Raw genomic sequence first — 13,792 nt, forward strand, 5'->3', positions numbered from 1 at the left:
TTTAAAATCCTTAACTGTCACCTTGATTAAACTTTTTAGAATTCGGCAGAAGTCACTTCACTATCCCGACACGTTTCCGAAAAGCTGTATATAAATCTATGTATATTTCAAATTTTCAACAAAAGGAAAAGTATAAACATTTGGAAGGCTGTGGTAAATTCTTTCATAAAGCAATTTAGCACCATCTAATTTTTTATTCTTCTCAAGTGTGAGGTTTTTTCTTGGAATATAAACATGTACTAAATAAAATAAGAAGAAAGAATTTTTCTTAGAGAAATACTGTTATCATGCTACAATCAGACTATACCAAGAACAGTTTATACTATACCTGTTCCAAAGTCTGACTAGGAAGATGTGCCTCGGTCATAACCAATCCATAACGCTGAGTAGCTAAATTTCTCATTTCACTGTAAGTGGCCCAGTCGTGAAGAGCTACTGTCGTTAGATTGTAGAAAGTCTTGTCTAGGTAGTGAGTTACATAAGCTTAAAAAAAAAAAACCAATCAAAACTTTTCTGATTCATGAACAGCAGGAAAGGAAGAGAAATGAAACTAAAAAGGAAACAACCTGTCTTTGAACATTAAATTTCTTCCTTTAAAATAAGGTGCTAGGAAAATAAAAATGAAGAAACAAAAAGGAATTCAAGAATAAATGCACTAATACAAAGAAAGATTTTCTCAAGGTTTCGTTTTTGTTATTTGCTCTTTAACAGGGCAAACAGATATAGAATATGACCCTAAGAAGGAAACCAGAACACTCACCTCGAATGTCAATGAAACGATTGAAAAACCGAATTGGATTCAGAGAGAAAAAAAGGGCCAGGTCTTTCATGCCAACTTTGAAAGGGTTTCTGTCATCCAGCTTTAAATGAGTATGCACAGAAAGTCGCAGGTCCTTCTCTATTTCTTTGCACAACTTGTCCAGCAAATGCTATTCACAAAAGAATTGCTATCTTAATTTTTCAAAGTAATATTCTAATTGTATTATTCTTCTAGGTGTCTATGTTCTCACTGTTAGAGTTTTAATATCTGTGCAATGATGAAAAAATGTGTCAAACTGGTTTAAGAGTCTAAATACTCTATGGTAAAATATTATTTTATTGGGAGAGTGAAATTATTTTGCTATCTATTGAAATCAATGATTATTTTTGACCAGGGAGCAGTTAGATGAGTTCTAATGAATTCATTAGTATTTTAAGTATAACACCCTTGAAAAAGAAATCAAAAGCTAACGTCGGATGGCTTCATTACAAGGAACATGAATATACAATTTGAAGCAAAAAATTTATAGAAACTGGCAACAAAGGAGGAAAGGTCCTGAGAATATGCAAGAGAGAAAAATTTTTTAAAGCTTCCTTGTAATAATCATTAAAAAAAAATCACAAAACTCATTGAGCTAAAGGCAATGAAATTAATCATTTTTTCTGGTGTACCACGGGGTTCTAAGTACTGGCCAGACATGTATCTTATTTTCTAAATACAAGTATTTAATATGAGAAATTATATTTAAAAATTGCACAATTTTATCAAACCTATATAAGGTTTATATTGTGAAGTTTACTCATTTTTAATTCCTCCCTCCATATAAAAATACTGCTAGTTGGAAATTTAATTTTAAAGATATCAGTGTTTATAATACACACTTCATTAAAACAGGGACGGATGTACTATATTGCAAATTATCTGTTACACAAGTAATAGGCTTTATACTTTTAAAGATAAAATATTTCAGTCATTAGCTTTCCAAATGAAATTCAATAAAACATTAATAGTTAAGTTACCTTAACTATATGACTATTAGCTGCAGACAATAGTCAAACCAACTTTTCCATTTGTATTCTTCTAACAAACAGAACTTTAAATTCAAATATACTACTTACTAAAGTAAAAAAAAGTTTTCCAAATTCCTGGATTTCTATATTAAAAATTAGGAATTAAAGACCAATTTAGCACAATAGTGATAGTTCCTTTGTGATTTACAATAATAATCTTAAATTTGTGAAAGCCTGCTTCAATCCAAAAAGTTTTTCTAAACATTGCATTCTAGACATGTTTTAAGCTTTTCAATCTCAAAATATGTTACCTCATTTAAAATTTCCATGATTTCCTTGTCATAGCAATCCAGAAGTACTTCATAGGACTCTAAATGCCTTGCATGCATCATAGCAGGTACACAGTCACGTAAAGCACTGAACATGTACTAAGATGAAAAGTAGAATGTACATGAATTTAGAAAAATTACATTTCTAAATTATATTACAAAGGTTAATCACCTGCCTTAAAAGACAAAACCTCAATCTGAAGGCTTTTTTACACATGACTATCTTACTTTCCTAAGTAAGAGCTAAATTTTATTCTCAGAAGCATATACTTTAAGTATACAAAAAATGCACATTAACTTATCCTTTTCCTACCTTGATCATTCAAATACACTCATTTCCATAAAGAAATGGAAAGATCTGAACAACATATAACTTACTGACAAATAAGTCATATTATTTTGACACAAACTAAAACCCAGTGCAATGAGAATGATTAGGAATATGAGAAGAGTGAAATATATATTAATTCATTAGTAGTAATATAAAATTTATCTAAGACTATATAAATTTTATTGAATATGCATAGCACTATTAAAAAACAGCATCAGCAGTTTTAAAAGTTTATTAAATGATCTATTTTAAAATTAATTAAAGTGGTTTACACAGTGACAAAAAAAATGATGGGTTTATTCTTTACATTATTCTTTACTTACATGTAATCTGGCTGCATCAACAGCATTTTCATATACATCGTCTAAATAAATTGGGAAGACAGCTCGATGCCAGTATAAAAAACAACAGTCACATTGTGTTTGTACTCTACAATGTAAAGTAATAATTAGTGGTACCAAAATTGAAGTAACCCCAAAAAATAATAAGAGGAATGACATTATGTATCATAAGGGTAAAAGCTCTGTCTTACTCTTTTGTTTTCCTTACATCATTTAACCCAAAATTAGTATAGAAAAGCCACAAAATAAGTATTTTTCAAATTGAACAACAGTAACAAAACACTCCAATACCCGACACTGTCAGAATTCTGCAAATACACTTCAGTTTTAAAGCATACTTAAGAAACAATATAGGGTGGGATAGGGAGAGTGGGAGGGAGGCTAAAGAGGGAGGGGATATGGAGATATATGTATACTTACAGCTCTTTCACTTTGTTGTGCAGCAGAAACTAACACAACATTGTAAAGCAATTATACTCCAATAAAGGTATTAAAAAATATATACAGATAACTTTGAGTTTAAAATAAATTTATTTTCAATATTATTTGATATGACTAGACTTACAAGACCTGCATCACATGCACCTGTCTCAAAGCTGAAACGGAGACTTTTCAAAAAACTGTGACCAAAACAATGACAACAACAACAAAAACCAGTCGCACTCAACCTGTCTATAATCTGTGCTAAGTGACTATCTCACACATTATCAGGCAACAAAATGATCATTAAGTATCTTAGAGTAAAGAAGGCTCAGTATTTCTACCAAGGGTGGAAAGTTAAATGCCACTAACTACAAAAATCTGAGCTTCTCAGAACAACAAAAACATCATGTTACAAATATGAGCATTAAATACAAATTGTGCTGAAACCTTAATTCGGCTGGGAATCAAAATTCAGAAGACCCACTTTCCCATTAAGAAACTTACTGCTTGCTTAATAAAAAGAAAACAATAAAGCCACAGGAGCTATATAAATAACGCTTCCAAAACCTAATTCATCTTAGTGATTGGCTACCCAACAATGTAATTCAAATTCATGCCCCAAATAAAATTACAGAAGACTATGTCAGATGGCTCTAAGTCTCTCACAAATAGATGAAGTCTTGTTATAAAGCAGCAATTTTAAGTCCATCACAGATACACATCACAACAATCACAATAATGTTCCAGGGTCTGCCGGATGCTCTAAGGGCTATATCATATTTTCTCATGTGAGTTCTTCCAAAAGCTACATCCTTACTGTAGAAGCAAAGTTAAAGAAATATGATCGCTTGTCACAGTCTACTTTTAGTCACGCTAAAGAAGTTATGAAAAGGAACTAATGGTCTACCTAAGTTATATTCCTTGTCTTGCTATCCTTAAAAAAAAAAAAAGCCCTGATGTTTCCATTACCCCTATCTTTTGAGTATCATTACATATACCTACTTACCTTTCTCTAAGTTCACTGATAAGATCCAGCTTTTTCATGACTACTTGAAGCGGAAAGAGTTCTTCATCTTTAAATGTTTTCTATCAGGGAGGGGAAAAAGGCAGAGAAATTGCACTTGTAAGACAGGTTTCTTAGGTCAGTAATAAGGGAAGTGTGAAACCTCAGATCTCACTTTTATTCCATAAATAATAGCAATACACTTACCATTTGTGTGCCAACACTTAGTGCCAAAGAAACAATAAGTCGTCGTTGCTTTGTGCTTGGTCCATTTAGAGTGTTTTCAGCCAAAACTAGAGCAGAGAGCACATCAAGACGCTGTTCACTATATTTTTTGTCAGAAATTACTCTTTTCTTAAAGATAAAAGAAAACAGGAAATATCAGCTTTAAATCCGAGGCAATAACAAAAGATGCAGAAGAAAAATTTCTCAGTTATCTTTTCCATGATTCAATTTAAGAGCACTTAGACAAATACTTTCCCCGTTCAGCTTCTTGTGATAATGTTAGATGCTTTACTGCCATAACATTATCGCTGAGCACTGTCAGGGACAGCAAATTACTAGGCATACTTCAAAATTACCGTATTGATGTAATAAGAAAATCATTTCTTAAAAGAAGATGCATCATATTTTAAAAATGCATAATATGTCATTTTTTAATAGAACTGTATTAATGCTACAAGTTCAGAGTAAAGATAACCCTGATCACTCTAAGCAAAATCATAAAATACCATGGAGATAATAACCAAGAATACTGTGTTTGAAGAAATGGAGTACACAGGTTTAACTAGAAAACACAAATAAAACACCAGGAAGGGCAAAAGAAAGATGATATAATTATGCTGAATACATACGAACTTTCATACCTTGGCCACGGAAATAGAATTAAGAGCCTGATGCTGAAGGTGCTGTGTTATATGTGAGACTGAATCAGCCACAACCAGGCTTCTCCTGTAGAACATATGTTCTATCGCCTAAAAAGAATCACAAGTGATTTTATGAAAATCAACTCAAAACGTTTAGGTAAAATTATAGCATATCTTTATAACCTTGAGCTAGGTAAGACATTTGTAAATGAGATGCAAAAAGCACTACCATAAAGGATAAGACTGGTAAATTCAACTATATTAAATTAATGATTTCTATTTATCAAAAGTCACTATAAAGAAAATTAAAAGACAAGCCAACGTATGAGAAAATATCTGCCACACACAAGGGATTAGTACACAGAATATGTAAAGACACCAAACAAATTAAACACTTTTTTTTAAAAAAGGCAAAAATTTCAATAGATAACTGAACAAAAGACATGAATATATTTTTCACAAAAGAAACACAGTTAACAGTATTAGACAAGACACCATCATTAACAATCAGAGAAATGAATGTTAAGTATAAAATCATTTATAAACACCAATGTGCACGTGCACACACACACAAAAGGCCGACGATACCAATGTTGGTCAGTTAGGGAACAATGGGAAGTCTAATATATTGTGGAAGGTGTGTAAACTGATAGAACTACTTGGGAAAACAATCTGGCATCATCTTGAAAAGCTGATTATGTACATATCACAGAACCCAGCAATCCACTCACAGATATACAATACTTCAGAAAAACTTCTGCACAATTACACCAAGAGACATACAAAAATGGCAACATTTTTATAATAGCAAAAACTGGAAAAAAACCCAAAAGTCCATCCCCAGGAAAGCTACACAGTAAAGAAAATTAATGAACTACAGCTATTCATCCCAACATGGTTAAGTTCAAATAAAAAATTTTGAGTAAAATGAACCAAGCCAAAGAATACATTAATACAAATTTCAAAAACATAACTAAACAATGAATGGTTGACAGATTCATTCATATGTGGCAAACTAAAAAGAAACAAGGGAATGATAAAATTCAGGACTGTGGTTCCTCTGAGGAGGTAGGATAGGATGCGATCAGGGAGGGACAACACAGGGGCTTTGAAAATATTGGTAACATTCTATTTCCTAAGTGGGATGATAGGTTTTTAAGTGTTTATTATTTTTAAAATTATGCTTATATATTAGATATAAGATATATATGCATCTATACATATATATACTTCTGTATTTGTATTTCATAAAAAATAAATATAACTGGTAATACCTTAAAGAAAAAAATGCTAAAAATCTAAAGACACAATCTCCAAACTATCTTTATTTCCTAAGCAAATCTAAAGCCACTATTAGCAGAAATTTACTAGCAAATCTTTATTTCAGTTTCTACAAAAGGTTAAAAGTGGGCTCTCCTGCCTGTAAGGAGTTTCTTTTTTTTATTTATACAGAGTATGCTAAGAAGCATTTTACCACATTTTCAAAAGTATTCAAATCCCAAAATTATAACACTTTCTCTAAATTACAAAATAAACAGCCTCTGCTGACTAGCCTCATATGCATTAGAATACTATAGAATAATATTAACGTCTCATTTTTTTTTTTCTTTTCTTTGCGGTATGCAGGCCTCTCACTGTTGTGGCCTCTCCCGTTGCGGAGCACAGGCTCCGGATGCGCAGGCTCAGCAGCCATGGCTCACGGGCCCAGCCGCTCCGCGGCATGTGGGATCTTCCCGGACTGGGGCACGAACCCGCGTCCCCTGCATCGGCAGGCGGACTCTCAACCACTGCGCCACCAGGGAAGCCTGTCTCATGTATTTTTAAAACTCATGCAACATGCTTAAAACTTCCGTGAGTAAAACTTTACCAATACTTAGGCTAATACCTTTTCATTTTCCTTCTTTTCTCTTTCACTACATGTTAACTTTTAATAAAGTTTATTGGCCATTCATAGAAAACTACTCAGAAATTTCTTTCAGTGGCTAGTTCCGTTATCCAACTGAGAGATGAGTACACTTTTCCATAATTTTTTTATTCTCATAATCAAGAAGTCAAATCTTAACCAAAAGAAAAAATCCTGCTTTAAGCTCGGGTCATTTCTCAATTATAATGGCAAGGTAAAATAATCTAAAACCTACCTTGAGAAGTTCAACAAGCCTGCATAATGCCTTAACTGATGTTTTGGTCATTGGCTTTTGCATGGACATGTAGAGATTCATTGTGGTTTTAATAATGGTACTAATACTGTATGCATATAAAAAGCCCTATAAAAAATAATATAAAACATTGATTATAATCACAAGAAAAGGTTTCATTTCTTCAAGAGTTCATTCTCTATGTAATAATAATTCTTCAACTTGCCAATAACTAGTGTTTTTAAAGTTCATTTTAAAGTCAGCTCTTAAGATTCTGAAATATTCTTTCTTACACAATGTTATACATGGTTGTTAAGTTTCAAAGCAGCCCTTAAAAGTTATGTAACCTATCACTTACCAGAAGTTTAGTAAGGTTGACATTACAGCATATAACCACAGTTAAAGAATCTTTCCATTAAAACAAGACTTTCAGAGGAACGATTTGGATGTCAGGAAGATATCTATTCATCCTTATCTTACCTGCCAGGCAAGAGGATAAAGACTCCTATCTGCTGCAGCTTAAGACAAGAGCTGAGGACTCTAAGGAAGTAGGAATTGAAAAATGAGAAGGAGAAAGAGAGCTGCTCTCTGGCCAGTACAGACATCCAACAGTATTTCTCAGTTCCAAGCGAATCCCCGTTTCTTTTTCACCCAGGACAATCTCTACTAGCCATCTGCTACCATGTCCCTGCTATGCTGGTGCTATTCAGTCTTTCTCTCTTTCCAGCCCAATAAGAACAGATTCTCTCCTATCCTTCTATTTATGAAGGAAGCCACAGGTCTTCTAAGGTTTAAAAAAAAAAATTTAGTGCTAGTAAACCCAGGGAAACAGTATAGAATACAAAACAGGAAAAAGGGTATTACCTCTCACATATATTTTCATTTAGATCCAAAAAGGACACAGAGAAACATAACGATGGAGATTCTTTAGGTTTATAAAGAAGGACCAAAAAAAGATACATGTACAGTTTAGAGATGAACTACGTTATTGTGAATATATCCAATGAGCCAGGGCAGAAGCTATATGCCAGTGATTCTCAACCTTTTTCTCCTGCTCTACCGTCAGTAACAATGGCTCACTAAAGGAGTGATACCCAATGGGGGGAGAGGGGATTTTTGTGAACCAGTAATAGCTCTGTGGTGAAGAGATGTGATAAAATTAAGAGAACTAAGAAATGAGAGAGAAGGTAGCATCCTAAGAGGTGACAATAAGACCAAAGCTTGGGGCATACATGCAGGAAAGAGCCACAAGTCTTACCTTGTCAGCTACAGGACTATTACACCAGACTCTGCCCTAGCGCAGCACTGGGAAAAGTTAAAAAGCAGAGACAAGGAACAGCAAAAGTATAACTCTAAGGCAGGTAAAAAAAAAAGAGAGTTTCTTTTTTGTGGGGGAAAGGGGGCAGAGAACTCACGGGCCAATACCACACCATTCCTTGATGGTCATTAATTTGTGAAGGACATTGACAAAAGATGTATTTTAAACATCTAAATGGGGAGCGGGAAGGTCTGGGGTCTGTTTCCGTTAACTGCAGAATAATTTGGACCAACCTTTCCACAGAAAACAACTAGGAAATCTGGGCAAAACATTTTTAAAATCTCTTGAAAAGCATCAAAGAGCTATCAAGAAAATAAGAAAATACAAGGCCAAGACCTGGGAGAAGACAGAAACCCAAAGACATGAGCCTGCCATTTGTGGCTGCTTTCCCACAGAGGCATCTGCCCATTCCCAAAGAGAGTAGTAAAGACAGAAGCCAAACCCACAAGGGAAGGAGGGTAAAAATATGAGTCCATGGCCCATCAAGGAGGGGACGGGGTCCTGGCAAATCACCTAGGCTCTGAGTTGGGTTCTTAAAAACTCCCCCTAGAAAGTAAGCATGAACTAGAAAAGACAGCCATCATAGAATTTAGGTCCCACTTTAAGTCATCTCAATCTATGACTGGGCTGAGGTGATCTGGGTGCTGCTTGTCCTAGACTAGCTGTGTATCAGAAGCAAAAATTAAATCCTCTCTGGAGGAAGAAAAACAATACCCAGATCCTCAATTATATCTACAGTTTTTCCATGTACAACATGCGTTATTAAAAATAACAAGGCATACAAAGATATAAGACATATCCAAAAACAAACAACAACAAAAAATAGATAACAGAAAGACCTAGATAATGAAATTATTAGACATGGGCTTCAAAATAGTTATGTTGAATATGCTGAAGAAATAAAACACAAAATTATTTCAGAAAACAACTGGAAACTATAAAAAAGAAACAAACTGAAAAGTAAAATAATTAAAATTAAGAACTCAGAAAAAAATAAGTCAGCAGATGGGTTTAATAGCAGGTTAGATGTAACTGAAAAAATAATTAGAACAGAAAGAGAACAGAAATAGTACTTAAAGAGTTAATGACTGAGAATTTTCCAGAAGCTCTACAAATCCCAAGCAGCACAAACACAAAGAAAACCACACATAGGTTCATCAAAGTAATAATATCACTAAAAACCAAAAAGTAAATCTTATAAGCAATTACACAAAGACACATATTGAAAAAGCAACAAAACTGACAGCTGACTTCTCAACAAAAACAAAATTAAATGAAATACTAACAGGTATACTGCAAGTAGAAAGATGAGGAGATGCAGGAAGGATAAAAAACAACAGAATGGGTAAATACATGGGTAAATCTAAATGAATACTATTAAAAACAACAGCAACAATGCCTTATAAGATTTAAAATATATACAGAATCAAAATACACAGCAGCAGCACAGGTGAGAGAGGGATAAATAGAATTCAAGTGGCTTAAGATCCTTATACTGTCTGGAAAGTGGTGAAACTACTAATTTATATTGGAGTTGAATGTTCAATAATGCATCTTAATATCTCTACATTAACCACTAAAAAAAGAGTAAAATACTGAATTAACAAACCAATAGAAGGAAGAATGAAGTAATAAAAATAATTCAAAAGAGAGCAAGAAAGGAAAAGGATAGGGACACAGAACAAGTGAGACAAATAGAAAACAACTAATCAGGTGCTAATTTTAAATCTAAATATCAGTATTGACATATACAGAAAACGGTTTTATTGGGGAGAAATACAGGCTGCTTATAGGAGACACACATTAAATAAAGAAGTCAAACAGGCTGCAAGTAAAAGGATGACAACAGATGGACCATATAGACCTTAATTAAAAGAAAACTGGTACAGCTATGTTACTATCACACACAAAAGACCTATGACAAAAAGCATTACTAGAGATAAAAAGGGACATGTCACAATGATAAAAGGTTTGACTCACCAGTAAACTATAACAATTCTAAATGTTATGCACTTACTTCGTCTCAAAATATATAAAACAAAAGCTGACAAAGCTACGAAGGATAAATAGAAAAATCCACAATAATAGTGGGAGATTCTAACCCAGCTGTCTCAGTAACTGATAGAATATTCAGACAAAATCATTAACAAACATGACCCTACTTGATATATATATAACACCACAACCAACAAAAAGCAAATTACATTCTTTTTAAGTATACATGAAATGTTTGCCAAAGCTGTCCATAGGCTGGGCCACAATGGGCCTCAACAAACTTCAAAATACTGCAAGTATCTTAGTACTGCTAGAAATCAATAATAAAAAGATAACTAGGAAACCCTCATGCATTTAGAAACTAAGAATTCTATTTCAAAATTACCAAGAGAGCAAAGTAAAAATCACAATAAATGTTTTTTAATATTCTGAACTAAAGAATAATAAAAATACAACACATCAAAACTTATGGGATAAAAAAAAAACAAAAAAAAACTTATGGGATACAGCAAAAAAGTCATGCCTTGGAGGGAGTGTAGAGATTTAAATGCATATATTAGAAAATCTAAATTCATTAATTAAAGTCAAACAGATCCAAACATACATAACCAAATCAATTTTCAGTTTTAAAAACAAAAACACATCCTACCCTTTACAGTTTTTTCTAAGTGCACCTTCTATACACTGGATTAACAAAGAAATGACCCCCCCCCAAATATTCTAAGTAAGAAGATGCAACTACCTGTATAAAAACATTACATCTATTGGTAAGGTCTTCAGCAAATTTATCCATTCTCTGCTCTTTAGATAAAATAGATTCCATTTTCATCATCCATGAGCTCACAAAGACGTAGTAAGACTGTACATCTCTAACAAAGGAAAATATTGAGGTTATTCAGCATAGGAAAGAAAATTTACTTCCATTTCTTCATACTGGATGGAGTATTTCTCTGCAGCAGCCACTTCATCTTTCTGGTTTTCAATATATACATATATCATATATACAAATATAATTTACTTAAGCAGCAAATATTTACTGAATGCCTATACATGCCAGGCACTGTTTCTCAGTACTAAAAACAAAAAAGGGCAGTAAACACAATAAACAAAAATCTCTGCCCCCACGAAGCTTACATTCTAGAAAGGAGACTTGTATAATAAAGAAATCAGAAACTGAAATCTGTAAGATGTCAGATATGTGCTATGGAAAAAATATAGCAGGGAAAAGAGCCACTGGGGTGGTAAGTACAATTTTAAACACAGTGATCAAAGTAGGCCTATTGTAAAGCTGATTTTGAGTCAAGATTTGAAGTTGAATAAGTAATCCATGCAAATATATAGGAGAATTTTAGGAAAGTAAATAACAAATGCAATCATCCCAAAACAGCAGTCTGTCTGGCATGTTCAAGTAATAACAAAGAAGTCAGTATCACAGGAGCACAGAGGGCAGAGATGAGAACAGAAAAGATCAAAGAGATACAGGGGTTGGCGAGGGTGGAGGAATAGGAAAGTGGAGAGTGGAAAGGGGGTTTGTGTAATGCCTGGTAGGGCAGTAAGGACTTCAGTGGAAAGCCTCTAGAGGATTTGGGCAGAGTGACCTACTCTAACTCTGAAGAGGATCAATATCACTTTGACTGGTATGTTGAAAATAAACTATAAAGGGGACAATGGTAAAAGCAGGAAAACCACTTAGGAAGCTCCTGTGATAATGCAGGAAAAAGGGGATGACAGCTTGAACCAGAGATGAATGGAAGCTGTCAGAATCTGAATATAAAAGCTAACATTTACTGAATGCTTACTGTATGCCCAGCCACTGTTATAAGCACTTTACACAAATTAACTCATTAAATCCTCACATTAACCTTATGAGGTTAAGTATTACGATCTCCATTTTACAGAAGAGGAAACTGACACACAGAGAAGTAATGTGCCCAACATCATATAACTAGGTCACAGCCGAGCCAGGACTTCAGCCCAAACCTAGGAAGCTTTCCCATCGTGGAAAAACTAAATCAATAATATAATTCTACTATGCAGGCTGCTTACTAACACTAAATCACTGTATCAATGCATTTCAAATTACTCAAGATGAGAACTTTTAGCCCACAAGCTGTTTAAGCTATACTTCTTTTATTTTAAAAACAATTAAGTTTGGGCTTCCCTGGCGGCGCAGTGGTTGGGAGTCCGCCTGCCGATGCAGGGGACACGGGTTCGTGCCCCGGTCCGGGAGGATCCCACATGCCGCGGAGCGGCTGGGCCCATGGGCCATGGCCGCTGAGCCTGCGTGTCCGGAGACTGTGCTCCATGACGGGAGGGGCCACAGCAGTGAGAAGCCCGCATACCGCAAAAAAAAAAAAAAAATTAAGTTTAATTTTAATTAATTCAATCAAATCTGATAAAAATTATTTCTTCTGAGCCAGGATTCCATTATACAAAAGAAACCAATAGCTGCACTTCTGGCTTTGCCTCAAATGGCACTAAAATGTATTATTTGACTTGTGGATGATTTGATTTAGAAGTCTGGAATGCAGAGTAAGAGCAGAGTCTTAGGGCAATGCCTGCACTTTAAGGAAGAGGCTGTGATCAGGACCCAAGCAGGGATACCATGTACAGAAGGGAACAGTAAAGTCACAAGCAGGGACAGAAGGAAGAGGCCTATACAACAGCAATCAAGTTGATGGCAATCCAGTCAGTAACATTAAGAAGAAGGCTAATACACAGTCAAGGGCAGTCAAGAATCACTGAGTTTTAGGTCACACTACACGGGATAAAGCAGAGGTCTGTCACTCCACCCATCATTCCTACATCCAGACACCAGATAATCTTTATCTCCTGTAAATATATAAAAATGAAACTGCTTCAAGTTTTAAAAAGCCAAGTTAATTGACAAAGTGAGTCCAAAAAGGGTCCTGTCAGATTGTCAGCTTCATTTCAAAGTACAAACAGGACTAACACTAGGGAGAAAGAACAAATCTCCTGTCCTAATATAAAGCACTCAACAGTGTCAACACTTGTACGTCAACTGGGGGTTTGAAACAAAGGTTCATACCTCTACCCTCCAAGGGCAGTATCCCCAGCATCAAAATGGTTGTGAACAAAAAGCAAAATGCAGCAACCTACAAACCTTGGACCCTAGTCAAAGAGGTGGCTGGGGGCACTTGGCCACGTGGGGTCTAATGTATGGTGCGGAGGCAGCAAAACTGTCCCCCACTGTTTCCTCTTCCTCCATAATGAACTCTGGAGCCTGACTGGGACAGCCCTTAGTCACTTCCTCAACTTCT

General features: G+C 34.7%; 1 protein-coding gene across 3 annotated transcripts in view; it reads right to left on the reverse strand.

Annotated features, from left to right (window-relative positions):
• WASHC4 (WASH complex subunit 4) overlaps nt 1-13,792 on the reverse strand; it is a 52,374-nt gene that overhangs the window by 21,077 nt on the left and 17,505 nt on the right. For all 3 annotated transcript variants that reach the window (XR_004039304.3, XM_030856190.3, XM_030856189.3), the window contains exons 14-22: nt 11,254-11,380; nt 7,202-7,327; nt 5,064-5,171; nt 4,405-4,551; nt 4,201-4,280; nt 2,754-2,859; nt 2,082-2,198; nt 761-929; nt 329-483 (exon numbers count right to left, since the gene is read on the reverse strand). Coding sequence is in view for 2 of the 3 variants with exons in the window: in XM_030856190.3 (XP_030712050.1) it covers nt 329-483; nt 761-929; nt 2,082-2,198; nt 2,754-2,859; nt 4,201-4,280; nt 4,405-4,551; nt 5,064-5,171; nt 7,202-7,327; nt 11,254-11,380 (1,135 nt within the window). In the remaining variant the exon portion in view is untranslated. The remainder of the gene's footprint in view (nt 1-328; nt 484-760; nt 930-2,081; nt 2,199-2,753; nt 2,860-4,200; nt 4,281-4,404; nt 4,552-5,063; nt 5,172-7,201; nt 7,328-11,253; nt 11,381-13,792) is intronic.

This window comes from Globicephala melas, chromosome 10 (assembly GCF_963455315.2).
Source record: "Globicephala melas chromosome 10, mGloMel1.2, whole genome shotgun sequence".
NCBI classification, from domain to species: domain Eukaryota; kingdom Metazoa; phylum Chordata; class Mammalia; order Artiodactyla; family Delphinidae; genus Globicephala; species Globicephala melas.